Source organism: Panthera uncia, assembly GCF_023721935.1.
Source record: "Panthera uncia isolate 11264 chromosome A1 unlocalized genomic scaffold, Puncia_PCG_1.0 HiC_scaffold_16, whole genome shotgun sequence".
In the NCBI taxonomy this organism is placed as follows: domain Eukaryota; kingdom Metazoa; phylum Chordata; class Mammalia; order Carnivora; family Felidae; genus Panthera; species Panthera uncia.
The window spans coordinates 64,344,218-64,363,581 of record NW_026057576.1 but is presented as its reverse complement, the minus strand read 5'-3'; the positions used below and the strand labels follow the sequence as shown (position 1 = coordinate 64,363,581).

The following is a 19,364-nucleotide window of genomic DNA, read 5'->3' as shown; positions in this document are numbered from 1 at the left end:
TCTTTTTTTTTTTTTTTTTGGTCTACTTTTATCAGTTACTGAGAAAGGGATGTTGAGATCTATGATTGTGTGTTTTCTGATTTTTCTCTGTAGTTCTGTTTTTGTCTCATATATGTTGAAACTATAATTTGATCCATACACATTTAGGTGTGGTGAATTGACTTTATCATTATGATATGTTCCTTTTAATCTCTGGTCATATTCCTTGTCTCAAAGTCTGTGTTGTCTTATATTAATAGAGCCACACCGCATTCATTGTACCTGTTGTTTGCATGGCATATCTTTTTTATCCTTTTCACTTTCAACCTGTTCGTGTGTTTAAAGTATATCTCCCTTATACAGCAACTTAGGTCGGTCCTTTATTAATCTGTTGTGACAATTTCTGGCTTTTAATTTTTTTGGTTTTAACGTTTATTCCTTTTTTTTTTTTTTTTTTTTTTTTGAGAGACAGAGAGCATGAGTCGGGGGGAGGGGCAGAGAGAGAGGGAGTCACAGAATTGTAAGCAGGCTCCAGGCTCTGAGCTGTCAGCACAGAGCCGGACGCGGGGCCTGAACTCACAAACCGTGAGATCACGACCTGAGCTGAAGTCCGACGCTTAACTGACTGAGCCACCCAGGTGCCCCTCATCAGATATATTTTAGTATTCCATTTTGATTCCTTTATTGGCTTTTTAGCAGTATCTCTTATGTTTTTAGTGTTGACTTAGGGATTCAAATAGGCTTCTTAGCTTGTCACTGTCTGTATAGTCCTACTGTTGGACTACTTTACCTAAAATGTAAGAAACATGCAAGCATAAAACTCTGCTACTCTTCCTCATTCACTGTGCTATTGGTGTGAATGTATTTCACCTCTACGTATACCATGGAGTGTTACCATTTTTTTGCTTTAAGCAGCCAGTTGTCTTTCAAATAAATTGAAAGGAGATTTTTAATCTTTTATGTCTACCTGCCTTTTTGCCAGTTTGGTTTCTCTTTATTCCTTATGGTACATCTGAGTTTTTAGTCTGTTCGGCACCAGTTCCCTTTAGCTTGAAGACTTTCTTTTATAATTTCTTAAAGTTTCGTTTGGCTGGTGATAAATTCTCAGACTTTATTTGAAGATGTCTTAATTTCACTGTCATCGTTTGAAGTACATTTGTGTTGCTTATAGAATTCAGTTATTGTTTCCAGTCTGTTAGCTCTCAATAGATGTTCCGCTGTTTGTGTCCATTGTTTGGGATGTCGGCATCAGTTGATTGTTTCTGTGTGTGTAATGTGTTATTTTTCTTGGCTCCTTTCATGACTTTGTCTTACTTTCTGGTTTTTAGCAGTTTGTGATGTGCCTAGGGAAAAGTTTTTTTTTTTTTTTTTTTTTTTTTTTTTTTTTTTTGGGTTTTTTACATTTTTTGATTTTCCTAGGGAAAATTTTTTTTTTTTTTTTTTTTTTTTTAATGCTTCTTGGGGTTTGCTAAGATTCTTACGTATGAAAATGAATATTTTCTACCAGATTTGGAAAAATTTCATCCATTATTCCTTCAAATATTGTTTTCTTCCCAGGGTGCCTGGGTGGCTCAACTGGTTAAGTGTCTGACTATTGATTTTGGCTCAGGTCACGATCTCACAGTTTGGGAGTTTGAGCCCTGCATCAGGCTCTACACTGTCAGTGTGGAGCCTGCTTGGGATTCTCTCTGTCTCCCTCTCTCTCTGCCCCTCCCCTGCTCTCTCTCTTTCAAAAAAAAAAAATAAACTTAAAAAAATTTTTTTTCTTCCCTATTTTGTCATCCTTTCATTCCTTATTATTGCCCCACTGAACCTTCAAGCTTTTTTTTTTTTCTTCAATTTCTTTCTGTCTTTTCTTCTGTTTTTCAGATTGTAATCTAAAAGGGTTGATGAATCTGGGAAGAGATCAGTGGAAATTTTCTGGTACTAAAATTATCTAGTGAATGTTTTATATTGCTCCTTTTTATTTATTTATTTATTTATTTATTTATTTATTTATTTTTTTAACGTTTATTTATTTTTGAGACAGAGAGAGACAGAGCATGAACAGGGGAGGGGTAGAGAGAGAGGGAGACACAGAATCTGAAACAGGCTCCAGGCTCTGAGCCGTCAGCACAGAGCCCGACGCGGGGCTCGAACTCACGGACCGCGAGATCGTGACCTGAGCCGAAGTCGGACGCTCAACCGACTGCGCCACCCAGGCGCCCCTGAAGTCGGATTCTTAACCGACCAAGCCACCCAGGCGCCCCCGTATTGCTCCTTTTGATAGTGCTCATTTCTCTCCTAAAATTACCCATTCTAATTCCCTTGTTATAACCAGGTTTTCCTTTAAGTCCTTGGACATAATTTATAACAGTTGTTTTCTAGTTCTCATCTCTAATTCCTAAATCTGGATCATGTCAGGCTCTACTTCCATTGCCTGTGTTCTTTCTCCTTGATAATGGGTCACTTTTTCTTCTTTGCCTGTATAATAACTATTTACTGTGTTGGATACTGTGGGGGATAACATGATAGGGAGTTTTGACTAAAGGGTATTGATTGAGCTTTTTTCTTCTAAGCGATTCCTGACAGGTCAGTCCTGTCAGGAGTGGATCTCTCTATCTACCTGTGTAACTATCCACCTTCCTACTCTAGGTACCTGTGTATCCGTCTAAAATGGTGTTTCCATTTTAGATGAAGTCCAGGTACGTGGCTCTTACTCTAGAGTATGATCTTTATTACTAAGGCATGGCCCTCCTGGTGTCTAAATGGAGTATTTGAGGTGCTTATGAAGATCATCTTATTCTGGTTGGGCAGAAACTCTGTGACCCCCGGCATGACCTCTGGAGTCTCTCTTGAGCCCACAGCTACCCCCCGCTCCTCTGCTAAATCCCTACAGAAACTTCTGGGGCCTACCCTTCTGCCACCTGGCTTGCAAATTCCAGACGTTTCTGCAACTTGAAACAGCTGCCTCTTCCTCCTTGGCACAGGGAAACTACAGTTCTGCTGGCAGATGCCCCCAGGCAGGAAGCCGGCTGTCCCAGGGCTCTGCTCTGGTGTTTCCCTTCTCTCGGCGCACAGGGTCCTGTGGCGCCCGTGGTTCCTGCCTGAAACAGTGGCCTCCTACGTTCCGTCCAGTTTCTTAGATTTACGGGTGGGGCGAGGGTGGGGGGGTGGGGGCGGGAGTCCGGGACCAACCATTCTTTCAGGGGTGGAGGCAGCCTCCACCCAAGCAGTTTGCTTGGAAGGTGTGTCTTCCTCGTTACCAACATTAATGACACTCCACTGTTTTTTTTGTCCTAGTCAGAGTGTGACTGCTTTTCTTTGGACAGATGATTAATTTCTGTGTTGGCTGCAGCGTTGTCCTTAACTTATGTGTGCTTCTGTTCCGGAGCCAGCCTTTGGTCTGTTACTGTACCTGGTCACAGACATAACTGAGTGACAAGTTGTCCTGATGGCCCGCTGAGAAGAGCTTGGTCTTTTGCACAAATTGTCATCTGCACCCTCTTACCTGTGGTCCTCGTTGTCAGTGACAGTCTGTCCGTGATGATTCTAATTGGGTACAGTAGTCTTGAGAAGTTTTGAAAACGATCAGTCAAAAAAAGTTTTTTTTTACGTTTGCTTATTTTTGAGAGACAGAGCGTGAGTAGAGGAGGGGCAGAGAGAGAGAGGGAGACACAGAATCCAAAGCAGGCTCTAGGCTCCAGGCTCCCGAGCTGTCAGCATAGAGCCCAACGTGGGGCTCGAACTCACGAGCTGTGAGATCATGACCTGAGCTGAAGTTGAATGTGTAACCAGCTGAGCCACCCAGGCTCCCCGAAAATGATCAGTTTTAGAATCAGTTTTATGTGCTATTGACTTACTTTAATTGTTAAAATTAGTTATCATGTATCTACTTCCATAGTGTATCTTCTACATGAGGGATTCACATGTATTTGTATGTAAAATTGGCTTTAAAAATACTTTCAAATGAGCCTTCGATAATTAAGGCACCGAGGTTTATTTCTTCTTGTAGGGGCATTTCTTTCTTTTTTCTTTATAGTTGGGGTTGGGGGGCTGTATTTTTTGTGACTGATGTACTTATATTTATGTAACACTTTTTATTTTCCAAAGTGTCTTCCCTTATATCTGGCCCTTCCTTTCCATTCACATTCACACAGCCCTAGCACACCGTCTTTTTACCCTTGCCTGGACCATCAGTGGTTCCTAATCCTCCCTTCTTATAAGAGTCTCCTGGCCAGTAACTTCTACAGTTGAATCTTCCTAGAGTTGCGTTTCTTGCTCTAATGTAAAAAGACATTTCCTGCTCCATTCTGTTTTCCAGACATTAGCTGCTTTCCATTCTACTTTTCTAGCCGGATTTCAGGTACTCTTTACTCAGCTGCTTCTACATTTCTCTTCCCTGACTGCATGCTGTTCCTTCCAGTCACAGTGTTCTTCCCTTCTCTCCATAGTTTCTCCTCCCCATTGTCCAGGGTCTGTCCTGCCCACAGTGTCACTCAATGGAAACTGTCGCCAGTTCCCTGTGCTGCTGTCGTTACTGTCCATTTCACGCTTGAATTACCGGTGCTTGTCCATATCACGTCCTATCTCTAAACAGGGAACACGCCTCCTCAGTCACCCTATCTACTGGAGCACTTGGTGTCCTCCACGTAGTGGATAAAGAGTATCTGGCATCCCACTCATAGGGACCCTGGGGTCTGTCCAGGCAGCATCTGGGCTTATTTACATTTCCAGAACCAGGAGACTTAAGACCCAGACGTTGCATGCAGAATTAAGGACTGGTTCCAGATTTCTAGCTAGTCCGTCTCCTAATTTCTGTCCTTAGATAGCCTCTTCACTCTCGTAGAATGTGGCTCAAAATTACTTTAGTTGACTCCTGAGGACATATCCTTCCATACTTGGGGCTTGTCCAAACTCATCAAAACTGGTCTGGGGGAGTTGGCTTCTGCCTCCGTTGCTCTCGTTGATCCTCCAGGGACGTGGCTGCCACCACATTAGTCGAAGGCTGACCCCAGGTCCCTAGAGCCCTGCTGTCACAGGTCATCCTGCTCTCCCGACGTCACGCAAGACCCCATAAAAATACACTCCATGTTCCTAGTTCTCTGAGTGTGGCTTAGTATCACTGTAGGAGTATAATTCTCCATTCCCGTCTCTGCCAGGCACTTCGCCTTAGTAACAAGGCCATGGGAAAGACTACTACCGGCCAGATCGTCAATCTGCTGTCCAATGACGTGAACAAGTTTGACCAGGTAAGCTGCCCCTGAGGGGGCCTCTTTCCTTCCCACCCCTTACTCGGTTTAACTTACTGGAGTTTCTGGTGCCGGTTTTGGGTGTAGGCCAGACTTCTGTTGGGGACAAAGACGAGGATACTTTTTATCCGCGTCTCATTTCTTCTGTGTGCAACTTAGCTATGATAATATGTGTGGTCCGGCAGGTAAGAGTTCTGTTTGCTTAATGTGTTTACAGCATACTTACTTGAAGACTTCATAAGCAGACAGCAGTGTTCTCGTCCCGCTTGGTTAAAGGGTCCTAATAGTCCTTCAGGAGTGGGGCTTCTGAGCACACTGTGTTAGTATTGCTGAATTGTCTTCCTCCCTCTCTGGATGTTGACCTTCTGCTGGACAGGGATTGTTCTGGGCCTTCTAGAGTGCTTGCTACATAGGAAGTCTTTGATTAAAAAATGCCACATGGGTGATCCCTAGCCAGAAACAAACTGTTCTTCTGTATCCCACCGTGTTGCATTTACATTTACCTTATGAATATATCACACTTTCTGGGGGATCGTAGCTGCTGGTTGGATCTGTATGGCACTAGACCACTTCTCTTTCAATTATGCATTCATCAAACATGAACTAAGGTTCCTATTCAGTTTCAGGGATGAATAAGGCTTAGTTTCTGCCCTGGGGAAGCACAGCCTATCAGGGAGAGAAATGAGCAAGTAATTACTAGAGAGCATGGTAGGTAGCGTAATACAGGTTTTTGTGAGGTCCTGGGGAGCCCAAGGGAGGTGGGCCCAAGGGAGGTGGGGCTGAATTTTGTAGTAGAGGAAATTTGGGGGAACCCTGGGCCCATGCGTGGGGTAGACAGAATTGAAATCTTCCTTCTTTTTTTGGTTTAATTTTTAATGTTTATTTATTCTGAGAGAGAGAGTGTGCACGTGTGTATATACAAGTGGGGGAGGGGCAGAGAGAAGGAGAGAGAATCCCAAGCAGGCTCCGCACCATCAGAGCAGAGCCTGACACGGGGCTCAAACTCGAGAACTGCGAGATGATGATCTGAGCTGAGATTAAGAGTTGGACGCTTAATGGACTGAGCCACCGGGGCGCCCCTTGAGATCTTCCTTCTAGTACTGGTGGTCGTGTTCTCCCTGGATGTCCCTGAAGCCTTCCCTGTGTCCTGGAACAGCTTCATCTGGGGCGGATACTTGGGATCTTGGCGTTAGCAGGTTTAAAACCCACTGTGATCATTTCTGTGTAGGTTCCTGACTGTTCTTTGAGAGCAGATTGTTTCTGTCCTCACTGGTTTTGTGTTTCTGTAGTCCTAAGAAAGCTTTGTCTTTTTCTTTTAAGGTGACCATATTCTTACACTTTCTGTGGGCAGGGCCACTGCAGGCCATAGCAGTGACTGCCTTGCTCTGGATGGAAATAGGAATATCCTGTCTGGCTGGGATGGCAGTTCTAATTATTCTTCTGCCCTTGCAAAGCTGCATCGGGAAGTTGTTTTCATCACTCCGGTAAGAGAAACACTGGTTCAAAAAATAGGTAATATGTATTTGTTAATATCCATGTTCTGCCCCATGCTTTTTTTTTTTTTTAAAGTTTATCTTGAGAGTGAGAGAGTATGAGAGAGCAGTGGAAGGGGCAGAGAGAGAGGCAGAGAGAATCTCAAGCAGGCTCTGTGCTGTTAGCACAGAGCCCGACTCGGGGCTCGATCTCAGGAACTGTGAGATCATGACCTGAGCCAAGATCAGGAGTTGGATGCTTAATCAGCTGAGCTACCCAGGCACCCCTGGCCCCTGCTTTTGTTCAAAAGCCAAACAAATGTCTTCTGTGATCTCTCCTTTGTGTTGGCTATTCAGGCTTGGCCAGTGGAGGCTCCAGCTTTAGGCTGGAAAGGTGAAGACATCCACTGGCTCCTCCTGGCCAGCTTTTTGGGCACCGTGCCTTGTAAGTAGAGTCTTCAAGCAAAATTTACATATGATGATGTTATTTAAACATGTATTAAATAATGCGACAATTTAAATGTCTATTTAGAGGCCCAGTTCTGGCTGCGTATATTTTTGTTACGCTTGTGTTAGAGCTGTTTCCAGGTGTGTACGTGTGTGCCTTGTTTGCAATTCAGCGTGTCCACTAAATTTTATAAGCTCCCCAAGGGCAACGCCAACCTCAGTTATATCTTTATACGTCCCACAGTCCTAGCAGCATACATGAGAGAAAAGTGGCTGGTGATGCAGAGCTTACTGGGGGTGAAGCAGGTGCCAGAGGACTGGGAGAGGGTCACGGTCAAGGTTGTCAGGTGGATGATGATGCGCTATTTGAAGCGCATTGAGTTCTTCTGTGTCTTTACCGGTGGTGTTTTCTCTATTTGAAATTTTCTTTCCCCTCTTAGCCATGGAGATATATTCTTTATCCTTTGGGTCCTGTTCCAAAACTGCTGGGACTCTGAAGCTTTTCTTGCTCTCCCCCTCGCCCAGTAGAATCAACAGCTCTTTCTTTTCTGCTCTGAAGCACTTTGTTACCATGTTATTATACTGCAGCCAACTGTATTATTGTTGTTAGATTCAGGCGCCTTTCTGCCTTCCCTACCCACTCATGACCTCGCAGAACAGATGGTTTGTATCTGACTCTCTCTGATGTCTTCCTTAGCCAATGTTGTAAGTTCTCCAAAAGACTTCTTGAATTGGGATGAATTGTTGACTTCCTAACTGAAGTCTTTTTCCATTTGTATTTTGAGTAGGAACTGCCTCTGCTGTCTGGGCAGAGTTGCTGTAGGGAAGCATTTGATCCCTGGTCTCTGACTGTGCCAGCTGCTGATAAGCAAAGTGGGGCTGTGATGGCTGTTATTCATCTCTCACGTCTGTCCCCTTAGGAATAAGACTGCGACTTTCACAGACGTCAGGATCAGGACCATGAATGAAGTTATCACTGGCATAAGAATAATAAAAATGTATGCTTGGGAAAAGTCATTTGCAGACCTTGTCACCAGTTTGAGAAGGTAAAGTTTCTGTGTATTTCACATCACGTTTCTATACTTTTCGATCTCCTGCTTTCACCGAATTGTTTGACAAGTCTCAATGAAGTTTTCACATTAAAATGTGAATTTAGGGGCACCTGGGTGGCTCAGTCGGTTAAGTGTCTGACTTCTGCTCAGGTCACAATCTCACGGCTTGTGAGTTCGAGCCCCACGTTGGGCTCTGTGCTGACAGCTCAGAACCTGGAGCCTGCTTTGGATTTTGTGTCTCCCTCTCTTTCTGCCCCTCCCCCTCTCGCACTCTGTCTCTCTCTCAAAAATAAACATTAAAAAATATATTTTTTTTAAATGTGAACTTAAATACTATACACCCCACCCTGTGCTTCTGCTACTCCAAAAACAAAATTTCAAATGCCTCTTAATACCCCAGATCCCAAACCAGCCATGATGGTAGTATTTGCAAATATGACATTTACACTGACGCTATAATTTGTGCGAATGTAGCACAAATAGGAAAATTATAGAGATTGGGCCAAACTGTCAGAATCACTATGATTCATTCCAGACAGAGACACAGATCCATGGAAACACTGGTCCTTTTTGTGTGGCTTTACGTTTGTAGAATGTTTTTCAGTCTGTGAGTTAAATATTTGATCAGTTGTGTGCCCCCCCGCCCACGGCCCCTCTCTGACAGCCCTGTGCTTCTGTTCCCTCTTGCACTTACTTCATAGGTACGTCTTCCTCTGCTTCGAGTGCACGCAGCTTCATTCTTCCCTGGCCCCCACCAAGCCCGACCAACCTGGCTCGTCCCCCCAGGTTCCACTCGCACGCGTCCGGCCCCGACTCCACTGTTCTGAGGGAGGCACCTCTTCTCTGTACACCCACGGGGCCTGCACTCACTGTTTCTGTCCAGTGCACACATTTTGGGTTGCTTAGTCTCTTCTCCTTATGAGTTCATGAGTTCCCGGAGAGGACAGGCTGTGTCTGTCATCAGCAAGGAGCCCAGCACAGGACTTGTAGTCACGCGTGCTTGTTGAGTGAATGTTCAACCTGGTCTGATCGACCCAGAATGTTAACGTGCGACATTACGCCTCCGTTTAGTTAAGGTGAGCAGAATGGTTCTGAGCGTGTGGTCCTTATGTTGGAGCCTGGAAAGAGGCCACGGGCAACAGGCGCTTGAACAGACGACGTGGACGTTGATGCTTCTTTCAAACCTATATCCTCTCTTTTCCAGGAAGGAAATTTCCAAGATTCTGAGAAGTTCCTACCTCAGAGGAATGAATTTGGCGTCATTTTTCGTTGCAAGCAAAAACATCGTTTTTGTGACTTTCGCCACCTACGTGCTTCTTGGACACGTGATCACAGCCAGCCATGTGTTCGTGGCAGTGACACTGTATGGGGCCGTGCGGTTGACGGTCACCCTTTTTTTCCCTGCGGCCATTGAGAAGGTGTCAGAGGCGGTTGTCAGCATCCGAAGGATCAAGGTTTGGCAACAAATAACCTTGTTTTTTAAAATAAAATTTTTTTTTAACGTTTATTTATCTTGGAGGGAGGGAGGGAGAGAAAGAGAGAGAGCGCGACAGAGAGAGCGTGAGAAGGGTAGGGGCAGAGACTGAGGGAGACCCAGAATCCGAAGCAGGCTCCAGGCTCCCAGCTGTCAGCACAGAGCCCGACCTCACAAACTGCGAGATCATGACCTGAGCCGAAGTAGGTCGCTCAACCGACTGAGCCACCAGGCGCCCCAATGACAAATAACCTTTTTTTTTTTTTTAAACGTTTTTTTAAAAAAAAAATTTTTTTTTAACATTTATTTATTTTTGAGACAGAGAGAGACAGAGCATGAACGGGGGAGGGTCAGAGAGAGAGGGAGACACAGAATCTGAAACAGGCTCCAGGCTCTGAGCAGTCAGCACAGAGCCCGACGCGGGGCTCGAACTCACATACCGCGAGATCGTGACCTGAGCTGAAGTCGGACGCTCAACTGACTGAGCCACCCAGGCGCCCGACAAATAACCTTTTTAAGTTGTAGGTGGATTTTAAGCATAACACCTGATTTCATTTTATTTTTTTTTTTTAATTTTTATTTAAGTTTTGTTTTCAGAGAGAGTGCAAGTCGGGGGGAGGGGTGGAGAGAGAGAGAGAGAGAGAGAGAGAGAATCCCAAGCAGGCTTCACCTTGCTGTCCATGCAGAGCCTGACAGGGGGTTGGAACTCATGAACATTGAGATCATGACCTGAGTCGAAATCAGGAGTTGGATGCTAACCCAACCGAGCTACCCAGGTGCCCCGAAACACCTGCTTTTAATTTGGTGTCCTCATGCTGTGGTTTAACTTTCTCAGCAGCCAAGCCCGTAGTCATTCCAGAATGTTGTACGTGTTCCCCTCCCTGTCTTCTTGGGGGTGTGCCCTACAGAGAACTAAGTGGCTGATCATTCATGGGGGCAGTGATAGCAGTGGCACAGGGCCTTTGATCACCTGCAGGGTGATGAAGATGTCTGAGGCAGGAGGAAAACGAACAGATCTCCTCTCTTGTGCCAACTCAAATGATTCAGTAGCGACAGTATGCAGTTTTGGGGGAAGAAGATTCCTCTCTAGGTCAGGAAGGAAGGAGCTTGCAGAAGGGCCCTGGCTCCTTGGGTGGGGAGATGGCCTCAGCCTCACCGTTACTTCTCCCTGATTGAAGATGGGTTCTATCCCCCATGGATGCCTGCCTTGTGGTCTCTGAGTAAGTCTTTGGACCTCCACCTTTTGTCCCCTGTCCCCCTGTTTACTTGTTTTCCTGCCTCAGCCCATTTCTGGGAAGGTCTTTCAAATATGTCCCCTGCTTCCTACACCGCCCCCCCCTCCCCCCAATACCGCTGCCTCCTTTTCCTAATTAGCTGTGCCTACATTGCCCAGGGCAAATAATATCGCCAAGATGCAGGCCGACGCAGTGGGTGCTCAGGTGTTTGTGTGTTTATAAATAGGTCTAAAACGAAGATAAATACGCTCTGCTGACGGGACCTAGGCACAAACTTGAGTGCCTGGGCTTTACGAAAAACCTAGTTTGTTTTGTTCCTGTTCCTCCACAGTGATGGACGTGTAGTAGTATGTTTCTACTGAAGTTCTATGGCTCTGCATGTGCCTTTTTTTTTTTTTTTTAGTTTTATCATAAAAGCTGAGATTTTTTTTTATGATGAATTAAAAAAAATTTTTTTTAATGTTTATTTTTGAGAGAGGGAGACAGCGTGGGCAGGGGAGGGGCAGAGAGAGAGGAAGACACAGAATCCAAAGCAGGCTCCAGGCTCTGAGCTGTTAGCACAGAGCCCAATGCAGGGCTTGAACCCACGAACTGTGAGATCATGACCTGAGCTGAAGTTGGACGCTTAACCGACTGAGCCACCCAGAAGCCCCAAAGCTGAGATTTTTTATCATGAAATTTCTGTCCTGTAAAAAAATATTACTCATGAGAGAGATCAGTCTTAGGGGGCCAGTTCTGGTCCCCAAGTTTGTCATGCTTCCTCCCAGGGGCTTCCAACAACTTTGTTAAAGTTGTGGCCCATGCATTTCAATAAAATTTCTGTTTTGTAGCGTTTGCATCTTGAAAGAGCACATCTAGGAAGATACTTTGGCCACAGTGATGTTCTAAGCATACCTAGAACCTTTCCAGATGCCAGCTTCCCATGCACATTTTGCTGTCATTTTGTGACTGTCGCTGCTGCAGCCAGCGCTTAGTGAGGTCCAGGCACATTGTCTCGGGTCATCCTGACAGCAGTTCGTGAGCACTAGTGTCCCCACTTGACCGGTAAGGACACCGTTCCTGCAGCAAGTGAACCAGTGTGCCCATCCTCACACAGCTTGCACACGATGCACTAGGATTCTTCCCAGACCCTGGTTTCTTACCCCTTGTTACGTCACCTCCACTGCCTTCCTAGGACCTTCCGGCACGAGTATTTCCTCACATGTAGTTTTCATCATCCAGCCTCATTCTGAAGAGACCTGCAGGGGTTCCTGCAGAATCAAAATTTTAAGCTCTGGGTTTAAGCTCAACTGGCCCGTGTTTCCCAGCGCACGACCCTCCATTCTGGCCCCGGATGTGGGGGAGGGGAAGGGCTTGTCTCTGTGATGCACCACATTCATATGCGCTTTAGGGTTTTTGCCCATGCTGTTCTTCTCAGGGAGTTGCCTTTTTTTCTGTTCTTGATTTAGGGAAATGCTGCTGAGTCCCCCAGCCCCCGCAATCTTCCTCCAGCACTTTTTCTCATGCTGACCTCAGGGTTCCATATTAAAAAATTTTTTTTAAGTTTATTCATTTTGAGAGAGAGAGAGAGACAGATTGAGAGAGAGACAGATTGAGAGAGAGAGAAAGAGAGCAAGAGAGTGAGCAGAGAAGGGGCAGAGGGAGAGAGAGAGAATCCCAAGCCCCAGCGTGGGGCTCTATCCCATGACCCCGGGATTATGACCTGAGCCGAAATCAAGAGTCAGGTGCTCAACTGACTGAGTCACCCAGGCTCCCCAAGCTTCCATATATATGTGCAAGGCCAGTACCACACCGTTCAGCATCATGGCATGTGGCTGGTTCTGACTCGACAGGACTATACTAAGCCCCCTGACAGCAGATGATATCTGATAGTTCTTTTGCATAGTGGCTGGCCCATGTTGGGCATCTACTGGGCCTCAGATAAATACTGAATTAGTGGAAGCAACACTAATTCAGAGTCAGTGTAGACTCTGCTGGCCCGGCTTCTGGCCTGGGCTATTAGGTCTTATAGATAGAAGCATCCGTCTTCTTTGGTTAAAAACATTAGTTTTACTGGCCATTGTGTAATAAAGGAAGATGAAAACCATGTGGCTTTATGCTAAAGTGCATCTTGAATCCAAAGGCAATCTAGAGACAGAATGCTCTCTTTGAAGGTCAGTCTTTTCTTTCCTCTTAAGGTCTTCAACTGATTGGGTGAGGCCCACCTACCATCATGGAGGATAATCTGCTTTAAAGCCCACTGATTTAAGTGTCAGTCTCATCTGAAAGGTACTTTCACTGTAACATCCAGACGTGTTTGAGCAAATGACTGTGGCTTAGCCATGTTGACCCATAAAATTAACCATCACACCCACTGGAATCTCCCGTCTCCTCCTTCGAACTCCCCGGATGTGACTTTGTCCTCACTTCCTGCATGTGTGGGATGGATGTATTCTCCTCCCCGATCTCCAGGCTTCTGAAGACAGGCGCGGTGCCTTGTCCATCTTTGCATTCCTCACCGCACATGCTCAGGAGATGTGTCACTGTATTCTCCACGTCTGTGAGATGCTGCAGGCATCCAGCAGTTGAGCGTTGTTTTGTGATACATAAAATCACATAGCACGAAAGGGATCTTGCAGAAGGTTTTGAGGGAGTTGTATCGAAATATTTGGGTGGGACTTTTGATTGCTTTTCTGCTAAAATGCAGCTGAACTGTGTCTGAGGCTGGAAATTCTTCCCATGGAGATGTGTCCAGTAGCATCAAAGGTATGACTTGCTGAGAACTTTGAATTTTCCTGGGTCTGACTTTGTCAAGCCCCTTTGTGTCCTGATGAGGCATCTTTGATTTGGGCTGAAAGCCCAAGTCTTCTCTCCTCTGTATAAAGTTTCTGGCAGAAAGGTGGGCCTAGGGATTTAGAGTTTGTTGAGCAGAAGTTGTTTTCAGTAGAGGTGGGACCAGTGGCCGAGAAGGTTGGTGAGAAAGGGGTGGTTAGCATGGCAAACTGCTTCATGGTGGCTTTGAAGTAATTATTGAAGTATCTTTTTTTCTTTTAGATCTTAGACTTTTTTCCAACCCGTATGGTTTCTATAACCCCTTAAGAAATTTAGATCTCAAGTACATCAGAATCACCTGGAGGGCTTATGAAAAGTAACTCATGACAGTTTGGGGACTCTGAGTCTCTGGGTCATGCAGGGCCCGAGGTATCTGTGTCCTAGGCAAGTGTGCCTGTGTTACCTGAAAACATGCCACACGTGGGAAACGTTGCCCCAGCTGCGGGAAAAAGCACACAAAGCCAGAATGTGCTTAGCAAAATGTAAAAAATGCCAGGGTCATGTTAAGACTAAAATCAGTGGACGGGAGGAACTAACACCTGTCTTGGTTTGTGCTAGACTTTTGGGGGGCCCATTTAGAATTCCTTCAGTCACCCCACAAAGTAACTGAGCGCCTACCTCAAGCCTGGGGCTGTGCTAGATGTGTATATACAATGATAAGCAAATGCACAGAAGGCTTGCCTGCTTAGAATTTCTGAAGCATCGAGAGGGAGTTAATAAATGCTCACACAATGACATTCACTGTTAACGTGTGTTTCGTGCCATCAGTCAGTCTTTGGAAGAAAAAGTCTGATGGGATGCCTGGGTGACTCAGTCGGTTAAGTGTCCAACTTCAGCTCAGGTCATGATCTCATGGTCCATGGGTTTGAGCCCCATGTTGGACTCTGTGCTGACAGTTCAGAGCCTGGATGGAGCCTGCTTCTGATTCTGTGTGTCTGTCTCCCCCTCCCCTGCTCATGCTCTATCTCTCAAGAATAAATAAACATTAAATTTTTTTTTCTTTTTTTAAGAAAAAGGCTGAGGTCCTATGAGGTGCTTTGTAGACACCGCTGTAATTTTGGAGGTGGGGCTCCCTGGGAAGGCTGAAGGAGTTCCGTGGAGAGTTACATGTGTGTGTGTGTGGGGGGGGGGTGGGGGGGATAGGCTGATACTCTGCATTTTTGGGGGGATAGTTATGTGGCAGAAGGTCTTATTAGAAAGCGCTTGGTGCACCAGAAGGAGATCCATGTATTTGACGATGAGGGCGCAGAGAGAGGCCTGAGCAGGGGGCAGAGCACCTTATAGACCACAGGAAGGTTTTTTGCTTTTGCAGAGCTCACTCTGGCTGCAGCCCAGGGACCGGATCCGAGGAGGTCGGGGTGGGGATCTAGTGTAGAGCAGGAAGTGTTCAGAGGCTAATGCAGTCCAGGAACCGGGTGATGTGGTTTGGATTAGGCTGAACTAGACGCAGTGAGATTTGAGAGCCACTCAGGAGCACGTACCTGACACAGGTAATAGGCAGTGAATATAATGGACTGATCCAGTGTTCACTCCTCTTTCCTTCCCTGCCTCTCACGTGTTTTGTGCAGTGAGAGGTAAAAATGGCAGCAGGCGAGGAAGAAAAGATGCGCTGAGGACACTCACCAGGTAGTTAGGACTAGGCGAGGTTTGGCTCGTAGAGGGTCAGAAGCTTGGGAGGCGCCCCGAAGTTTGCTGTGACACTGTCTCCTGCAGCCTGGGACTCAGATGATGTTTGGGAGTCCCAGAGGTAAATGCAGCACACCTCTCCACCTTGAAGGTGGCGCTGGGATCCCCAGCCCTGGCATAAAGCCAAACGTGGGCTGTAGAGTGTATGTCTTCTTTTCCACACACACTTGTCAGTTTCCTTTTTTTCCACGTACTGAAAATGAAGGATTTACTACGAGGTTATAGGCCCAAGAAGTTCCTTCTATTTTTCTCTTAGTGACATTGAACGAGTCCAATAGGATTATAAAAGATCTTGTCTTAACTTCAAAGCAGTGAAAGTCTTAACGATGTCTACACCCAGTAAAGTGAGGTTATAGTGTTCACAAAGCTGCTTAGGTTTTTGCCTAGCAGCCACTGTGAAGTCAATCTTGTTGGCTTGAGTTCTGACGGCTGATGCTTTCCCGCATGACCCGTTCTGGGTATGCACTTCATGGCTTTAATGGCAATTTAATGTCAGCTTTTTCATCAGCCTGAGCACTCGAGAAAAATCCAGCCAGCACATCTGGCACCTTTATAAGCCGTTCATGTGTTGAATGGAGCCTCATTTAACCACCGGGAGACTGTGACTCCTTTCTCCACTCAGACCTATTATTTACGGACAAATGCTCAATAGATTTACTTCCTCACTGTGTGCATGGTTTCTCTTTTCTTTCTTTCCTTGAAGGTGCAGAATTTCTATTCTAATATGCACATACTGAATTTTGAATTTTATGTCTTGGTAATATGCTTAAGCTAAAATTTGAGTTTTATTCTGTCTAGACAAGATTTATGACACCTACAGCCTTCTGCTTGTTGCCATCTTAACTCATACTGTGTAAGACTGTAGTGATCTAGTCAGTGATTAGATTCACTCGAACCAGCCGTAGAGTCGGGTTCTTTAGGGGTTATCGTGACATGCTGACCCTTTGCTAGCCTCAGTGTGGGGTTTGAGTTGGGCTGTTCGTAAGTGCGTGAACGGCATAGTCTTCTCCCTCGCCATGACTTAATATCCCTTTGGGGATTCAGAAGTAGGGTGGGCAGTGCCAGCTAGGGCCCCTGTGAGCTGGTTCCCAGGAGGATTAGCATTTGAGATGGGTTAGGAAGGAAGGGTTGGTTCAGTACTCAGAGTATCAAGGTGGAGGGCACTTGGGGAGTGTGAACTTAGGTGCTCATGGGTCACTGAAGGGTTTTAAGCATGGTGGACGTTCTCAGAGGTGTTTCAGTGAGATCATGAGGGAGTGTGGGGCGCCTAGGTGGCTCAGCTGGTTAAGCAACTGACTTCGGCTCAGGCCATGATCTCCTGGTTCATGAGTTAAAGCCCTGCATCAGGGACTCTGCTGTCAGTGTGGAGCCTGCTTCGGATCCTCTGTCCCCTTCTCTCTGCCTTTGGCCCACTTACGCTCTCTCACTCTCTTAAAAATGAATAAACGTTAAAAAAAAAATAGGAAGTGGTGTTAGGTTTGACAGTGTTGGGGATGCTGGGGAAGGAATCGGGAGGGTATAGGGAGACAGCAAAAAATTGTGTCGGTGTTGTAAACGATTGGTGGTGAGATTCCAAAATTACATTGTTTCAAGAGGAATGAAGAATTGGAGGGATCGGAATTCTTGCAGAATAGGCAAGAGTTGCTGTCTGGGTGACTGTGGGAGAGCTGGTGTGGAAGAGAAATCAGGGCCATGCTGGGTTTAAAGCCTGCAAAGGAAAGAGTCCTCAGACCATCGTCTGTCCATTCTGCTTCCCTGTTAGACATGGGCATGGGGCAGAGAGGAAGGTTCTCAGCGAGCCTGGACGAGTGGAAGCATCTGTGAGCAGACCTCGCCTCCCGCAGGCTGCGTCTTTGAGAGAAATGCACAGGAACACGTTTTCCTTTTCCTGCACAGAAGAAACTTTGCATATTCAGCTTTAATCACATTTGTAGCTTTGCAGCAAGATAGATAAGATTTTAATGACTTAAAGAGTGTTTATGGTTTTTGGAGTAGCAGTTGACTTCTGTGTTGTTCTCCTGAAACATTTTCACATGCTTATTTCAGTTGCTTCCTATGTTGGTTAGGATGAGGTTTGCCCGTGGGTCCTAGAATACCCATGTTAAAGCTGCTTACACAGGTAGTTCATTTTTCTTTCCTGAGCAAACCTTTGTGAGGTTGTGTGTCGGTTTGCTAGCGCTGGGGCCGCAAAGTTGCCACAAACTAGGTGGCTCAGAGCGACAGGAATGTGTTGTTTCACGGTTCTGGAGCCAGAAGTCTGAAATCAGGGTGTCCTCAGGGTCGTGATCCCTCTGAAACCTATAAGGGAGAATCCTTCCTTGCCTTCTCTAGTTTCTCGTGTGGCTGGCACACCTTGGCGTTTCTTGGCTTATGGTTGCCATCACTGTGATCTCTGTCTTGGCTGTTTCCTATCTGTATGTATCTCTCCTCCTCCTTCTCTTCCTCCTCCTCTTTCCCTCTCCCTCCTCTCCGCCTCCTCCTCCTCCTCCTCCCCACTCCTCCTCCTTCTCCTCTTTGCCTCTTTCCCTCTCCCTCCTCCCCTCCTCTCCACCTCCTTCTTCTCCTCCTCCTCACTCTTCCTCCTCCTCCCCTCTTCCTCCTCTTGTTTTCCTTTAAAGATTTTATTTCTGAGTAATCTCTGTGCCCAATGTGGGACTCAAACTCACAGCCCCAAGACTGAGAACTGCACGCTCCACTGACTGAGCCAGCCAGGCGCCCCATTGTGTCTTCTTATAAGGACACCAGTCATATTGGATTTAGGGGTCACCCTACTCCAGTATGACCTCACCTGAATCAGCCACATCTGCAATGACCCTATTTGCAAATAAAGTCACATAATTGAGGTAACTGGGGTTATGACTTCATCCTGTCTTTCTGGGAGGGCACGATTCATCCCATAAGAAGTTCCATGGCTAGTATGCTGTTCTGTGGCTTTAGAGGCCCAGATGCTTTCCTTCTTGCTTGTGGCCTTGCCCAGAGAGTCATGGGCCAGAGAGGCTTTTTTTTTTTTTCCAGGAAGCAACCTTATTCCTGCCGGCACCGCTCAGTTGGGTTTGTACCTGAAGAACTGAGCCCCGAATGCTGTGTGGCATAGTTTTTCATACATTTTTTACTTCTTTGTCTCTCATATGTAGTAACATACAAACATGTAGTCTGATTAAGTGGTCTCATGTTACAAGGTCGTGAGGGATGTGGTCACATATGCATATAACCAGGTTGCCTTGAGGGTTTTTTTTTTTTCCTTTTCTCTTTTTTCTTCTTTTCTGAGGGAGGGGACCCTACCACAGCTTTGGCTAAGCTGCCGACTTCCAAGGCCCAAGCCATTGGGTGGAGGAAGGTTCCTGGGCATGATCACTTTCCACTGGCCTAAACTTAATCACCTGACTCTGCATAGCTCTGTGGGAGGCTGGGAAGAGGGGTCCCTTTCCCAGGCTGCCATGCCCTAAAAACCAGGAGTTTGTTTCCACAGAAGAACGAGAGCAAGTTTTGAGGGCCGTTAACAGTCGCTGCCACACATTCAAAGTTTTGGGGGTAGAGGGGTATTGGTTGTTCATTCTATTTGTACCAGTGTAGCTTTTCCCGTTGAATTATGTCTAGCATTTGCAGAGCAAAACCGAGTTTTCCTGTATATGTGATTGTGTTAGGTTTGTAATGGTTAGCATGACTTGGTTCGATTCAAATGGCACCACCTTGCTGCTATCTGGTGTGGACAAGAGCAGGAAGCGTGGAAAAATACCTTCTCCTGCTGTCGAGAGGGTATTTGCTAAGGAGAAAAGACAAGTGATTATGAAGAGATGCTTGTAAAATATATATGTGTATATATATATATATACACATATATATTTTATATATAAATATATTTATATTTTATATAAAATATATATTTATATATTTATAAATATATAAATAAATATATTTATATATATATAAATTTATATATAAATATATATTTATATTTAAGTAGGCTTCATGCCCAG

The 19,364-nt window shown here is 45.7% G+C and overlaps 1 protein-coding gene across 2 annotated transcripts in view; it reads left to right on the top strand.

Annotated features, from left to right (window-relative positions):
• The window catches only part of ABCC4 (ATP binding cassette subfamily C member 4), a 260,291-nt gene that overhangs the window by 75,332 nt on the left and 165,595 nt on the right, over positions 1–19,364 (top strand). For both annotated transcript variants that reach the window (XM_049647145.1, XM_049647146.1), the window contains 4 exons: positions 5,121–5,210; positions 6,531–6,694; positions 8,050–8,175; positions 9,386–9,635. In XM_049647145.1, the coding sequence (XP_049503102.1) occupies positions 5,121–5,210; positions 6,531–6,694; positions 8,050–8,175; positions 9,386–9,635 (630 nt within the window). The remainder of the gene's footprint in view (positions 1–5,120; positions 5,211–6,530; positions 6,695–8,049; positions 8,176–9,385; positions 9,636–19,364) is intronic.